We start from the raw sequence: 15,489 nt of genomic DNA on the forward strand, positions 1-15,489 counted from the left end.
CAACTTAGAGGGGACCTGGAAAAGCTGGCCCTAGAACGTGATTTTGTGAGGAAAGGGAGTACTCTCCAATACACCTCCAGACAGGAACAGACTGCGATAGCATTATATTCAAGGGAGATTTGGAATCCAGAGAAAGTTGTCTAGCTATTGAAGAACCCTACCAGATTTATTTATTTATTTATTTACAAAACGGGCAATCACCCAGTTACAAAGAATTCTGAGATTTTTTAATTTGGCGGAAATACCGTTTAAAAAACAGTTAATAAAACTACTCTTAAATTTTACAGCTTTGAAAATCTAATCTTCTCTGGAATTTGAGTAACTCTTGAAAATAAACAGTTGGACCACAGATGGTTCGCTTCTATGTATTTTGTAATTTGACATTGATTTTATTATTCCAGTTTTTAAAATTTTTACTATTGAAGAAGACGAATTCGTGGAAAGTTGTAACTTAAGAGTTGGAAAAAATTTGAATTTGAATTTCTCCTGTAATGATGTGGCATGGAACACTGTTGATGGTTTGATTTATTTCTAATTAAAACTATTTAAAATATGTTAAAATAAATTATATAAAAGCTATTTTTTCTCATTAACAGATCATATTCTTGCCACTGCTGCCACAAATGGTGCTGTCGTTGTTTGGAACTTGAATAGGCCTTCGCGTTCAAAACAAGAACACGTATTTGTGGATCATAAACGTACAGTAAATAAAGTTTGTTTTAATCGTGTAGAACCTACTTGGCTGATATCAGGCTCTCAGGATGGTACTATGAAAACATTTGACTTAAGAGCTAAAATTGCAACAAACACATTTTACAGGTATTATATAGTCTTCGCCAGCTTTGCTTCTGTTTCAGTATTTAATGTTTTTTGTGTTTTCTGATATTATACTTGATTAGCAATACAGAAAGTGTTCGTGACGTACAGTTTTCACCACATTCACACATAAGTTTTGCTTCGGTGTCTGAAAATGGAAATGTACAAACATGGGACGTTAGAAGACCAGATAAACCTGTACTTCAATTTACCGCTCATAGCGGCCCTATATTTGCCTGCGATTGGCATCCGGAAAATTCATGGTTAGCGACGGCTTCACGTGATAAAATGATCAAGGTAAGGTTTGAAATTTATACATCGCCTTATTCAAGCTTCTATTCTTCATAGACTTGCAAGCGGCAATAAATGCCTTGACCTCCCTGAACACCGGCGGACTATGAACAAAGTACTTACCCTAAAAGAAAAAGGAATTATAGATACATATGATAGATTATGAATTATGTATCAATTGAAGATTATGTATCAATGGATCGCAAGTCACAACGATTTTCCAGTCAACGAGAAAGTGTATCAATTGACAAAATCAATGTAACATTATGCCACCTAACACGACGGCCACTTATCAGTAAGCCGTAGAGGCTCAAAACCTATGAAAATAAATGTGAAACCACCTGGATGGAAATCCTTTTCTATGATTATCATCTTAACATCCGAAAAGTGTGCACAAGCGCTGTTCTTGTTGGGAATTGTTCCAAGTTTACCCAACAAGCTGATATATTGCGTGCATGAGACATTGCATTCCAAGATAGAAAGAGTTACATTGTAAAGACCAAGAAATTAAAAGTTTGTTTATAAACTGAAATCTCAAACAACAATTCAGGGATTTCTATTTCTATTATTATGCCCCTTAGGTGTAAAAAATAAATGATTTATTGAATATTTATGAATTCTCTTTTAGGTTTGGGATATATCTGGCCGACCGTCGTTAGAGTACACAATAAATACTATAGCTTCTGTAGGTCGAGTGAAATGGCGCCCACAACACAAGTATCATATTGCTTCCGTAGCTTTAGTCGTGGATTGTTCTGTAAACGTTTGGGATGTTCGACGACCCTACATACCTTACGCCGTTTTCACACCACATAAAGATGTAGCTACTGGAATAACATGGCGAAGTGATCCTAACCTTTGTCTTACGACTAGTCGGGTAAGGAGTGTATTAATATACAAAACAAAAAACTATATCATAATATTGAACTTTATATGCTAGGCAATACAATTATATTTGTATCAAAAACATACATATGCATTATTCGAATAATAACAAATAAATTCGTATTCTTTTAACTGCCAATCATTTTCTCTTATCACTTATAATCAGTTTAGAACAATTTAAACGTAGTTTTCTTCATATTAATTATCTTCTGATTCTACTTATTTACTGATTTTGAACTATCTGAACCCGCTTTCTCGCAAACGAATTCTTTCCTGACACCACGTATTACCCAAGTTAAGACATCTAAAAATCACTTTCATCTTTCATTAATCAACTTCAATTCCTCATATTTCATTAGAATTAGTTTGAATTATGCCCATTCTGGTTCATGGATAGTCATTGTATTTTTGTGTATCTGCTTGTGAACATTTCTAAACATGGTTCTTAAACGGAAAAAAGTATTATAAGCTTATTTATTCCGAAATTATTATTATTATTTTTTTCAGGATTGTACATTATACCAACACGTCTTTAAAGATGCTATTTATCCAGCATTACATGCAAATCCCCAGGCATTGGCGATAAGCCCTCAGGGAAATGTAGCATTCGCCTGCAGAGTTAATATCAGTCATTCAAAACCTAGTAAAATACCTGGAATATTCAGGTTTGCCTATTGACTATACTATTACTATTAGTTATTCTGTTAAAATGTTCAGGCCTCCAAATAGAGTGTTCTCTCTGTTTCACAATATTCCGGCAGAAATGGCTAATCTCTTACAGTAGCTCTGATGTAAACGACTTTTCTCCATTCTCTAAATGATAGGCCCAATCTTACACTACAATTAGTTAGGGAAGATTAAACTTTAATCACTAAAGATTAAAAAAAATTCAATTCTCTGTTTCGTTCATTATTGCTACATATGTGTACTCAATTAATTTTTCCCATTTTAACATTAATCGTACAAAAAATTGATATTTTAAGTTTAATATATTATGGAATTCAGTAACAATAAATAAAAACAACAAGATAACTCTGTAAATATTTAATATACTAAAGAAGCTTCGAAAGAAGAATGTAAATGGCTGATTTGCTAGCTCAAGAGGCCAATACAAAGAGAAAATTTAGTCACACCTGAAAAAAAAACTTACATTCTGGTATAAAGTTACGATGCTGCGACTAATTTCTCAAAATAGAGATAAATATTTGTTTACTTAAAAATTAGCAACTAACCAACAGCAACTGAACAAACGTTGCTTATTGTGCCACTTATGGAAAAAATAGTACATAGAAGAATATTTTGTCAAAACATTAATTTAGATATGTCTTAGCGGGTTTAATTTGTTACTTAATTTATTCATTGCTGTAGTTCAAGTTAATTCAATTTACTAGCGAACCATGAACTGGTAGCATTTAACTTTATGTTTAGAATTTATGTTCTTAATTTTTGAAATATCACTGTAAAAATTTCTCTCGCTTCTATGATAAATAAGTACTTTTACCTTTTTTCATATCTATCCCAGTTTATTTTATTATTATTTTTATAAGTTAAGAAGAAGAATTGCAATTTTCGGTTTCGATTTTTCAAGGGATATATCCGTTTTTAGGCCCCCTAAGTCCAAAAGAAATGTTTTTTTTTTTCAAATGATTCATGCTCACACTCAATATTTATAAAATATCTCAAAAAAAAATCGCAGGGAGCTGAAACTTCATTTTTTGATTGGTATTTGGGAATACGACTTACCGTTCAATATCGTTCACGTGGAAGTACCACTTTAAGGAAGGCATTTTTAATTTTTTTGGATTTTTTTTTGAAAATGACGAACGATTTTCTTTAAATTTTGTATAACTCCTGGTGGTCTTATCGTTAAAATTAAATTCCCCTTTATATAAATTTGTTTTGTCATAGGCGAGCTACCAATAACTCTGAAGAATTCAGACAAGCTCAAAGCGTGCTAACTGTGTATACAAGACAAGCTAACAAAGAAGTTGACTGGCTTATAACGTGTGCTAAAAGATACATTTTAAGTGGTAAACCGTTAGCAGATATATGTCTGCGTAATTCTTCTGTAGCGCAAAGTCTTGGGAGGCTTGCAGTGAGTTGAAGTTGAATTATAGTAATTATTTTTTGTTTCTATGATCTTTGCCTGATTAATTCGTGATTGTTTTAGGTGAGTTTAGTATGGAAAACTGTGCAAATTATGTACACTGTACCAAATGAAGGTGGCTGTACTACACCGCCAATTGAAGAGGTTAATGAACGTCGGGTAAATATTGCTGCGAAAACAATTAGCGGTGAATCTGGCAAAGAAGTTGGTGATAATGTCCAAGGAGACAGCCCTGCTCTTGAATTGGATACTGAAACCGAAGTATTGGGAGATCTTTTTTTTATTGATCAACCGAATCAGTTAAGTGAACCTACAAAATTGGATGGTCTGGTATCACAAGATTGGACACTTCCTGTCGAAGCGTTTGCACCAAAAGCGGCTACTACTAATAGAGCTGGAGGCGGTACAGCATCGCCTTCTGATCAGGCATCCATCACAGATACACCTGATTCAAATGATGGTAAATAGTATTCATAAAATTTTCTTGTTGAATATTATATTAAATAAAGAACGGTACCGTGACATAACGTTCATAAAATCAAATTATTGAATTAAAAAATAACCAGCGTTAACGTGCTGACTACTTAGGCAGTAACAACTACAGCACCTATTTCCTAGATGGTACTTATGTGGTATGCATTTATTTGTTTAGGTTTTTGAGTAAAAGTTTTAATTTTAATAATAACTGCCATTTATTACAGAAGGTCAGCCGGAATTTTCGGGATTGATGGTGTCAAAATATGGTTGCGGAAGTGCAGGTGTTTCATGGTGGGATCACTGTGCTACTCTAGCTGCAGCCTTAAGACAACATGCTGAAATGGGAGACGTTCAGACAGCAGTCTGTGTGTTAGTATCGCTGGGTGATAAGAGGACACAGCTCCTCTCGCATATAGATGTAGTTGAGCAGGAAGCTTGGCTAGTCTCATATCTCGATCTCTTGTCACGTCACAGGCTGTGGGTGCATTCTACTGAGGTATGAAAAAACGTAATGTTTTACAGGTTTTACTTATTGAAGAAAAGAAATGAGTTTGTGTGTTTCATTTAGCAGCATATTAAAACTTCTCTCTTCCTTCGAATTCCTAATTTAAACAAAATATTGATTTCTGTGTAATAATTAATATTCGGTGATAATAGCATATTAGAGGGTAGTCCAAAGTACTTTTTCATCTATGAACTTTTTGTATTATGGAAAACTTGAAATCCTTCAAGATTTTCACTCCAATATCCTTCAATATGAATTTCCTGATAGTTGAAAATGAATGTGGCATTACAAATATCCCAAACGTACTTTGTTTAAATTTGTAAAAAATCATTTATCTTAACTTTTTCCCAGATTATAAAGTTGTCATGGATATCAAATATCAGCGAATTAAACCAACAATCAACCACAGTTTATACCGGATGTTCACAGTGTAATAAACCTTTGAATCAAACTGGTTGGCTGTGTACAAAATGTGATCTACAAACTGTTTGCAGTGTTTGTCATCAGGTATTTTCTCTTGCCAAGTTTATTATTTTCATTTAATTATTTTAACATTGGATTATTTTAAGATTTATTAACATTTTAAAATCAACTTTTAGACAGTTCATGGATTGTATGTATGGTGCCAAGGATGTATGCACGGAGGACATATTGATCATATGAAAGATTGGATTACAAACAATACCTACTGTCCAACAGGATGTGGTCACCCTTGTGAGTTTAGCTAGCGGTAATCTTGGAATTTTAACAGGTAAATTGATTTTGGAGTTTAAATCTTAGCTTTTTAGCTTTGTTTTTTGCCCCTACACTCTTACATTTCATTAAAATACAAAAATAAGTTACTAATCCTACTCTGACAACTTTCTCTTAGTATTGTCTATTTGAGCTTTTTTTTATTCCGTAATTTTAATAACTGGCAACTGGTTCATTGCATTATTTTGTTGCAAAAATATGAAAACGTTACTGTTAAACAGCTTACGGGCGTACAACAATAAAATGCATAAGTGTACTTTTCCTGATGACGCAAGAAAATATATTAATTAATGCTTTTCTCGATCAACTGAATCAAATGCACCTTCCAAATTGCGAATGTGGCTAAAGTGTACTGAAACAACACTGCAATGTCAGCCTCCTTATCCTCCCTGTTTTCAATAAATAATTTAATTTTAATGTTTTTTCATTAATTTTTCTCTTCCTTAGATAAAACGGTTTAATATTATTAGATAGGGAAGAGATTAGCTATGAGGTTAGCATACTGGACTCCCACGCAGAGGTCCCAGGTTCGAATCCAGCAGCTGTCCCTTAGATTTTCTCTTCCTAGGAGCTTCTTACAGCTCACTGTCCGGCGATGGACAGTGTTGTCTGTAACGAGAGAACACTGTCCGGAGGCCGGCAGTGCACTGGAAAAAGCTCCGGGCGCCAGTAACCTTAGATGTTGACGCGCCTTAAATCATAAGAAAAAAAATATATATTATTAGATCTAATAAATTATCAACCCATAATTTTTTGTACATTTTATTTAACATACATTTAGGGAACTGGAAAATTCATTTTTATTATTGTTATAATAATTATTTTTTAAATAAATCATTAGGGACATTATTTTGTAGGTTGTAATTTTTCTGCAACTTCTATCGATTTTTTGTCAGGTTCTGGTGGTGTACTTGGCGTTTCTTTTTCTTCTAAATGTGAAAATGAATCCGGTGAATCACAAATTGGAATTGGAGGAGGTTTTTGTGAAAATCTTGGAATGCCTTCAAATGCTATGGTTAAACCAAAAATTCTGTGTGCTTCTCGCAAACCACTTAATCGTGCCCCGTGCAAGGTACTTATGTGTCCAGGACAGGTTGCTTCTCCTAAATTCATATTATTGGTGATTAATTAAAATTGAAAAATAAGAAAAAAATTGAAGCCACATTAACCACGTGCCAAAAAAAAAAATGCATTAGCCAGATGAATAGATGTTACAGATTTGAAATTTTCACATTAACTTAAGTAAAAATTTTTCCATCGGGCAGAAATGCTAATTAAGTAATAAGTTCATGTTGGAGCACAAACAAATGAATGTTTACGAAGGATTCGTTCGATAAAATAATTTCTCTTTGTCTAAAAATGTATGCGAAAGTCGAACTTCTGTAGGAAAAAATTACAGGATTAATCCTAATTAACTACGATAAAAGGGTGCAATAGTTAACTTTGAAGACTTCCATTTAGAAATCGCGCGTCGTTTGGAAAAATTCTTCTGGCACTTATATTTTTCTATTTTGAATTTATGAAAAATGATGAATCTCTGTAAATGGAACTCCTTGGGCAAGTAATCATCGCGAATTCGCCGTCGCCATGAAGTGAGTTAAATCTTGAGATATCATCTTTTAGTTACTATTAGGGTACAGTGGATTTGTTAAGAATGTCCTTATGAACAGTTTAACGTCTTGTATCGTTGTTTAGTCTTCTTAACTCCTGTTGGCCATTTTGATGGCTAACAATGATAGTAATTCTTTAAGCTTCAGAGATGGCAAAAAAAGTCATCATTCTAAGAAATAACATTATTATTAGTGACAAGTTGTGTTTTTTTATTGCGATATAAACAAAGGTGAACATTAACAAATTAATCTGTGAAATTATCTGACGCGAATTTTTTTGGCATGCAGTTTTTTTTTCAGTTTATATATACTTCGAAATTATCTACCTGCAAACAATAATACTGGTGGAACATCTACACCTTGTCCAGGTAATGGAACAGCCAAACTGCATGTGTGATCAACCAAAGAGCCAACTTTCATAAAACTTCTTGAACCGTAGAAATGTACATCAGATGCCCATTTTGATCTGCTGATATTTGTAGGACATGGAATAGTTGGGTCACCTGTTATCTTTGTTGAAAAAAAATTTGTTTAAAAATATAAAACATTTCTTAAATATATTCGCAAGAGAATAACTTTTCAGAAGGTTTTTCGTCCTTAAACATTACTTTAAAGTACCTCGCTTATATATCATATTCTGTTCTAGTTTCTTTGTACAGTTAAGAGGTATTCTTAAGTATAAGGGGCATAGTTACCCGCTCACCCTTTGGCGATTACCCATCACTTCTTAACAATTACCTGTCTCAGAAATATTGTAAACTCTTCTGCCAGTTGTGAATCACTAAGATTTTCTGTCCACTTAGCTTCTTTACCAGAAATTGTGGTCATTAGGACGTTTCCTCTTCCTTCCACTTCTTCTATGACACTGATGCCTAAAAACATGTTGAAGAAAATAAAAATGACAGAAGAATAAAAGCCTGAGTCTTAAAGAAGCTCCCTACTATATTCTTCTTGTTCCCGAAATTAAAGTTAGGTCCTGGATTTTTAATGCCATTAACAGTATTCGCCACAGTCATTAAAAGATCATTCCAAAGAAAAGGTTTGGTTGCGAAGTAAATGCGATGGGATAAATGAGTAAATATAGTTGGTGCATACTTCAAAGAAAACCTTAAATCAATATGTTAGTGGAATAAAAAAAAATCAATTTTATGAGAATATATTGTATCATAGACTATAGATTATTTATTTAACTAACCTTTAACCCAATTATCTCTGGCTTTTAATTGTTCAGTGGCCCAAGCTATTTTGAATTTTGGTTCTTGTGTTTTCACCCAAAATGGTTTTGCATATTCAGTGAAAATTTTGTTTACATAACCAAACCCTAAATTATTAATCGCATTTTTCTTGGAATTAGGTAAATTTGGTGAAAAAAGTACATCCGCCTGTTCCTTAAGTACACCTAATGAAACTGTACATATGACGTAATCCGCATCCACTTCCGTACCATCGCAACACACTACAACAGCTCTGGGTTCAGACGTTAATCTCGTTCCCCATCTGGAATGAAATGCAGGATAATATTATTAGTTTTTCGTAGATTTTATGAATAATAATGAGAAACATTATATTCTTTTGATTTATGAAGTTGATCGAGTGAAGAAAATTCGAATAACGCGAAAACCACGTGGCTCTTAATGTTGTTCTAAAAGAATCTTTTCTTCAGAGAACGAGAAAAGTATTCTATTAAAAACATTCTTAACGACAGTCCACTTTAAAAAAGGGCCTTAAACCTTTCTTTAGCTTATACCTCCCGCAAATTGAGCTGTTATTCTTCTTTGCAATTTGTCCTTGGAGAAAAACTAAGCTACTCGATTAAAGCTCCGTTGGACATATGTAGCGTCTCAAAGCAAATCCAATAGAACCATAATGGGAGCAAAGAAAAAGACCAGTCTAAGACTGGAGCCGCCTAAGATATTCAGCTGTCCGAAAAATGTCCCTAACATAAATACGCTTCTCTGTTAATTGTACCTGCCAAAGATCTTTCAACTAATTTTATCCCCCTTCAAACAACCCTATATATGGTCAAAAGGTAAAGATGTCTCCATAAGTCAGAGTCCTCTGTCAGAATTCAACTAAAAGTTAAAGAGAAATCCAAGGCAGAAAAAGAATCGTCGTATTATTCAGCCTTCTGTGGCCTTAAGTTCTTATTTCGACATTGATTAATGAAAAAATGCAGGAACAGCGGTATCTTGGTATAAAGGTATTCCAATTTTTTTGTATTTTGCACTCCATTCGTTTGTATTTACTTTGGCTTAACATCGCCATCGATTTTTTTTTTTTTTTTTGTAAATAGTGGTAATAATAGCAAATAAGTTTCAATTACCTGATACATTGAACCGGTTTGTTATATTTTACGCAGTCACTGGGTAATTGTTTTAATAAAGGGTCTAGTAAAGTATTTGCTCCTCTTGGAATACGTATTAATCCTCCTGGCACAAATATCTGACTTCCATACTGTTCTAGGGATATTACTGATAAGTCATCACCCCATCTTGCCCTCACCTGTTTAAAATATGTTACTAAAACTAGCGTACACAATTTTTTTTCCACCTCTAAGCGGATTAGGATAGGTAGATGTGTAATCGAGGGATTTTTGGTAGCGGAATTTTATTTACTGGTGAACAGTGGGAATTTTAGGTCGGTGTGGAGGTTTAGATTTTATTTGAGGAAGCAATGGCTATTTTGACTGAGGACTTGTGATTGTTTGAATTACAAACGGTAGGAATTGGAATGCTTTGTTTAACGCCAGTCCTCTATAATTGGTTGAATAACTATATTATTTTCAAAAATAAGCATATGATTCTAACTAAAATCGTTCGTGACTCCTTGAGTGTCTTCTTCGATGATGTGATACGTCAAAGGGTCTGATTAAGCAATCAATCGCTGGTTCAAAAGATAGATAATGAAAAAACTTAGTTCTTTCTGACATTTCTGTATACAGAAATAATTTCTGTATTTTGACCTTTAATTTTACTTTTAAGAAAACTTAAAGTTTTGATTTTAATAAATGCAGTTAGATTAAATTGTGTGTGTGATTCAGACTATATTTTTTACTTTAAAATGAACAAAAAGGCTTTAAAAATTATAAATCTTAGAAATTATAAAAATTTAAATACCTGGTTCAAAAGTCCATTTGATATTAAATGGAAATCACTTCTCTCCTCCTTTGGCAGTGTATTCGCAATACTGTACAATTTGTGATGTATAAAATCATAAAGATTCAATGGTTGTAAATTTTTCTTTTTTGTTGTGAAAAAATCGGCAGCATCTTGTAATATTTCGTCTAGGATGCCATAAAAATCATATTCAGGTAATATTGAGCGACCATCAATAGTCATGAATTGATCCGGATAAGTGCTGTAACGATTTGGTGAGCATAATATCACTCGACCCATACAGGCGAGATTATAGACCGGATTGGCTACGCAACCTCCTTCAATATGATCTGCACCAAATTCTACCATAACTTCACCAAGCTTACAAGAATGAATACGTCCACCTGGCCTGGAAAGATTAAGAAAATATTCTTTTCTGAGTACATTGATTTTGAAATTATTGAAAAAGTATTAAATTATAAATCAATCAATCAATCGAAAGGTTGGTTTAGAGAATTTGACTTGTGATATAGCAAAGTATAGTACAACAGAATGAACGATATTATGTAGCATTCATAAAAGAGAGAAAAGGTTCTTAGAGGATCTAGTCCTACTTAAGCTTTACAACATATAGGGAATTAAAAAGTAAACAAAGATTACAAAAAATATTTATAAATTAACAAGGTAGATCGACTATTGCATTGGTATTTTGTTTTAATTTATAAAAAATATAAAATACAAAAGAATGGAACAAATTGTTGCCTAAAATGAAAAGTAAATTGCTGAAATATTAGGGCGTAATGTACAAAAACATGTTTCAAGTGTTCGCAGAATCAAAGAAAATGCTTTAAGTGAAATATGTTCAATAATAATAATATATGTTAATTGCAGAGCTGAAGTTGGATCTGCAGACAACGAAACGTTATAGATATTTATAAATGAAAAATTCAAAAGAGAAAGTCTATACATATTGGTTAACAATTTACCTTCGTTAAAAGAATATATAGTTTTCTTTAAGATTTGAAAGACTTATTTATTTTATTTTTTTTACCTTTGTTTAGCTTCCAATACAATCACATTAGTGATACCTCCATTGACTAATTCTGCTGCGGCCGATAATCCAGCCATCCCTGCACCGACTACAACTACCTTTGGTTTTGGCCATTCTGGTTTAAGTTTAATTGGTTCCAAGGATTTAGGAATTTTCGTCATCAATATTTCGCAACATGGTACAAATCTGTGTTTTTGCTGTTCTGTAGCTTTAACAGCAGCCTCGGTTGCTCTACCAGATACAACATTTGCAATTCGTCTATAAATAAGTTGTAAGTTCTTTAGCGGTATTAATTACCATACAAAATTGTAGAATATTTTAAAAGAAATATGTGTAACAAAAAGTTTAATTTTTAATAGCCTTAAAGTTTTTAGTAGATTATAGTTATCATTGATTTTATCCGTCATAACCGTATGTTTATCGTATCCCTGACCGGATTCGTGCTATTCACGCTGATTTTTTTTAAATAAAAAATGTCCGTTGAAAATCTTTTGTCTGTGGCTTTTTTATTTCTTTTTGTTAATTATACTGTGTGTACCGAATGAATTTGTATCTGCAGTGGTATCTAAAGCACCACTAGAGGATGACGACTCATCTAGTTCTAAAAAGTGTAGTGGAAATCGGATGTTACAGGTAACCACTACCAGGTGCCAATACATCTCTTCAATACATTGGAGCTTCATTACAGGTCAATACATTTCTTCTAATGTCTTATCTGGATATTTCGAAAAGTCGCTTAAGAAAGGAGAATCCAGGAAGGATGTTGTTATGTTTTAAAGGACTTTGTGCTTATATAATTAAATGAACTTAACTTCAAATAATTTTGCTCAAATGTAATATTAGTTCAGATTTTTAATCATCTCCGTTCAGTTGCCTGTTATCCTCCGTTATCAAGGATTACTATTCCTTAATGCTAAAATACTCTTCCTTCCTAGGGAGGGTATTTCGTTCTTCTACAGAAGGTTTCGGAAGTTCTCAACACTCCCCTCACAGCCTGCAATAGGCAAATCACTTCGAGGGTCTGATGCCTCGGAGGTATAGTCATCGGGCCAAACGGGTCGCATAATACTACGTTTGACTAGGGCCTACAAACTACAAATGTGAGTGTGCCAGTAATATTTACGATATGGATGTTTGCAGGATCGCCATTCAAGCTAGACCACCTCTCTTCAAGTAAAGATAGATCAGCAGTGTTAGCTTCATTGAATATTTATCAGTTGCTCTGTTTGGTGCATGAGGGAGCTGAGAAGCCCGGAAACTCCACGAGAAGATAACGCTGATGAGAAGACTTCATGGTATATAGAATTACTATGCTCTTTATACTCCATGCAGTCAGATTCTTTTAGAGCTTTATTACGTTTTGGATTATTCTCATTTTAAAGTTTCGTTCTAAAATAAATCTCCGAAAGAGTTAGATGTAGTTCCACTGGAAAAAATTCTTTGATGCTGGACTTTTCTAAAAATTCAATCATTCATATCTTGGTTCAAGATACCAAGCTGCGCTACAACAACTTTTATAGTTCTGTAGGTCTCAAAGCGGTTACTTCTGTCGCGATAATTTCACTTGAATTGGATAGACGTTTTGGAAGTGTAAGTGCTTTAGGGGAAAGAGAAGTCGAGGTCATTTTGGAAGCGTCGAAATATGTTAAGATGTATTTGAAAACAGAGGAAGGTTAAAACGTCGAAACAGTAGTTTATAAAGTTAGGTCAAAATTCAGAAAACCTGATCACCGAAGGATATCTTTTTTTAAAAAAATGTTCTCTTAACTTCAGAGTTAATTGAGAAAATAAAGTAAATAGGAATGCGATACGATTCGAGTGATCAAGCTTATTTTGCTTTTAAACATCGAACAGACCAATCCGTAACGGAGCGGGAGGAGAACATTGAAACCGGTCCTCAGTACCGTTACACCCATTAACCACAAGTGATAATAAGGCCTAAATAGTGGCTAATTAAAAAAAGTCTCTAAGGTCTCTTGTTATAGTTTTGAACTGCTTAATGCCAAATCTGCTAGAACTAGATTATTAAAAAAATATATATGAGAAAATTCGTGTATTCCGATAAATTCCCTTAATCAGATAATTTCTTTTAAATTTTTTTTTTACATACCTTAAATTAATAAATCTATTGTATATGAAAGTCTTATTTAAAATTTTGTACATAATCATTTTTTATTTGGCTGATTTTTAATTTGTAAACTTTAATCTTTGTTAATAAAACGTTTCTATAGTTATAATAATTTTATTAAATACATTTATTTTTTAAATTATTTTATAATTGGTCCTGTAGTTTTCAAGTGTTAAAGAATTTAGCGAATCAAGCATCAACTCCTAAAAATGGAATTGTTATCACTTTTTTGATTGTACTACTTACTGTGTGCTGTGCTGTACGAAGAAGGAATTGACATCGCCCTTAGAGATCTTGGCCAGCTAAGTTACAAAAGTATGTGGATCAACTATGTTAGTTATTAAGTCAATAATCAGTTGACAGAATTAATTAAAGTTATTTGTACTTTGGATGTTTACTCTAATTTTTTTATTTTTTATTTGGTAATCCCTCTTCCGAGTTATAGTGATTTCAAAATTGATGGGGAAGACTTCTCATTTTCATGTGCCCTAATGATTTCTCCTGCCCATGCTTGTCCTACCAGAAACCGAAGCTCGTGTCGTCAGGATTCATAGAAAATAGTAATCATGGCTTTCTTATGGAAAATTTTGCGGTTAATTCATTTCATCGCCAAATTAAAACGCTGTTTTATTACTGGAAAACAATGACTACACAGTAATGTCACGCTTTAGAAGGAAGCGTACAACCACCTGGCTCTCAGAATTTTCTTCGAGGATTTCCTTGAGAAAATATGTCCAATGAAAGTTATAGATCTATATGTACATAATGAGTTTTATACCAAGTTTAAAGGAAATCTTTACCAGCTGTTTCCTAGAAAATCAACTCAAAAAACTGCAACATCGATTCAGAATGTATCTGATTGGTCAATATTGTTGTGTTCCCCTTGAAGATCTAGCCGAGATAATAAAATGTGAGCTACCATATTGTTACGTTTGCGAGATAACGATATCCACAGACACACCTACAAATCAAGTTGTAAATACCACTTTTTCGTATTCAGATGACCTCAGTACGTGCATTTATATCCAATAATGTTTATGGTTTTAACAGTTTTCACCTAATATTCGTTCACCCATTGAATGCGTGTGGATCTATACATTCTCTAGACCGGTGTTTCCCAACGTGGGGCCCACGCCCCCCAGGGGGGCAATTTGATAGTTAAGGGGGGCAATTCGACAATGGACTCGACACGACTTTAACCCTTTCGCTCCGGGCCATTTAAATGCAATGCTAGATATCGGTGCCAAATTTAACAAAAAAAGCAAATTCTTAAATAATTGCAGTAAATAATTATTAGGTATAATTTCGTTTGACGAGACCAAAATATCAACTGGGTGATTGGCGTCGTCAAGTAAACTTCGTCCGGGGTTCACCGCGGAGCGTGCCGTCTGCCGCGGGACTGCAGCTAACCAAATTGGAACCTAATATAAAATCTCTGGGCAGCAAGCATCAAGCGCAAGGATCTCACTAAATTAAAATAATAAATTAATATAGAAAAATCTGTATTAAAATTATTTGGAATTTGAATTTCAGTTTTTCATTGTAAGATTTAAAATTTTACTTACTGTGTTTTGTTAACAATTTCAGAGTGATTTCTTCCTAGAACCTATCATTTATGTTTCTTAAGTGAACAAATCAATTTTTTAATGTTAAAAATTATGTATGTTACATAGGGGGGCATAAAAATTTTAGAAAGGTTAAGGTGGGGCATGCCACAAAAAAGGTTGGGAAACACTGCTCTAGACAATAGAAACATTTTCCTAATAAGGGC

General features: G+C 33.5%; 2 protein-coding genes across 5 annotated transcripts in view; one reads left to right on the forward strand and one right to left on the reverse strand.

Moving 5' to 3' along the window:
* Window positions 1-15,489, forward strand: part of Wdr24 (WD repeat domain 24) — a 40,105-nt gene that overhangs the window by 23,895 nt on the left and 721 nt on the right. For all 3 annotated transcript variants that reach the window (XM_074112925.1, XM_074112924.1, XM_074112923.1), the window contains 11 exons: window positions 402-518; window positions 597-819; window positions 900-1,113; window positions 1,736-1,984; window positions 2,500-2,657; window positions 3,901-4,087; window positions 4,163-4,559; window positions 4,801-5,072; window positions 5,433-5,588; window positions 5,681-5,832; window positions 12,731-14,033. In XM_074112925.1, coding sequence (XP_073969026.1) covers window positions 770-819; window positions 900-1,113; window positions 1,736-1,984; window positions 2,500-2,657; window positions 3,901-4,087; window positions 4,163-4,559; window positions 4,801-5,072; window positions 5,433-5,588; window positions 5,681-5,809 — 1,812 coding nt within the window. In that variant the 5' untranslated portion in view covers window positions 402-518; window positions 597-769 and the 3' untranslated portion in view covers window positions 5,810-5,832; window positions 12,731-14,033. The remainder of the gene's footprint in view (window positions 1-401; window positions 519-596; window positions 820-899; window positions 1,114-1,735; window positions 1,985-2,499; window positions 2,658-3,900; window positions 4,088-4,162; window positions 4,560-4,800; window positions 5,073-5,432; window positions 5,589-5,680; window positions 5,833-12,730; window positions 14,034-15,489) is intronic.
* LOC141446466 (peroxisomal N(1)-acetyl-spermine/spermidine oxidase-like) lies at window positions 6,589-15,430 on the reverse strand. 2 transcript variants are annotated; one of them, XM_074112939.1, is made up of 9 exons: window positions 15,284-15,430; window positions 13,965-14,020; window positions 11,591-11,848; window positions 10,561-10,948; window positions 9,768-9,946; window positions 8,640-8,941; window positions 8,183-8,316; window positions 7,771-7,954; window positions 6,589-6,937 (listed from the first exon to the last, which is right to left on the reverse strand). In XM_074112939.1, exons 3-9 carry the CDS (start codon window positions 11,749-11,751, stop codon window positions 6,681-6,683), a joined length of 1,605 nt encoding a protein of 534 aa, XP_073969040.1. In that variant the 5' UTR covers window positions 11,752-11,848; window positions 13,965-14,020; window positions 15,284-15,430; the 3' UTR covers window positions 6,589-6,680. The 2 variants fall into 2 exon arrangements, with proteins under 2 accessions (XP_073969040.1, XP_073969039.1); XM_074112938.1 differs by lacking the exons at window positions 13,965-14,020; window positions 15,284-15,430 and adding an exon at window positions 13,701-13,811.

Source organism: Rhodnius prolixus, unplaced genomic scaffold (assembly GCF_049639745.1).
Source record: "Rhodnius prolixus isolate KJV_2025 unplaced genomic scaffold, Rpr scaffold_7, whole genome shotgun sequence".
Lineage (NCBI taxonomy): Eukaryota > Metazoa > Arthropoda > Insecta > Hemiptera > Reduviidae > Rhodnius > Rhodnius prolixus.

Excerpts from the sequence above, each read along its gene's own strand:
- LOC141446466 (XM_074112938.1), bottom strand. The coding sequence starts at position 13,759 with ATGATTATGTACAAAATTTTAAATAAGACTTTCATATACAATAGATTT. Across the intron at positions 8,942-9,767 it reads AAACCGGTTCAATGTATCAG|ATGGGGAACGAGATTAACGT; the intron begins GTAATTGAAACT and ends ATTTCATTCCAG. Across the intron at positions 6,938-7,770 it reads ACCAGTATTATTGTTTGCAG|GAGAAGCAACCTGTCCTGGA; the intron begins GTAGATAATTTC and ends ATATGAATTTAG.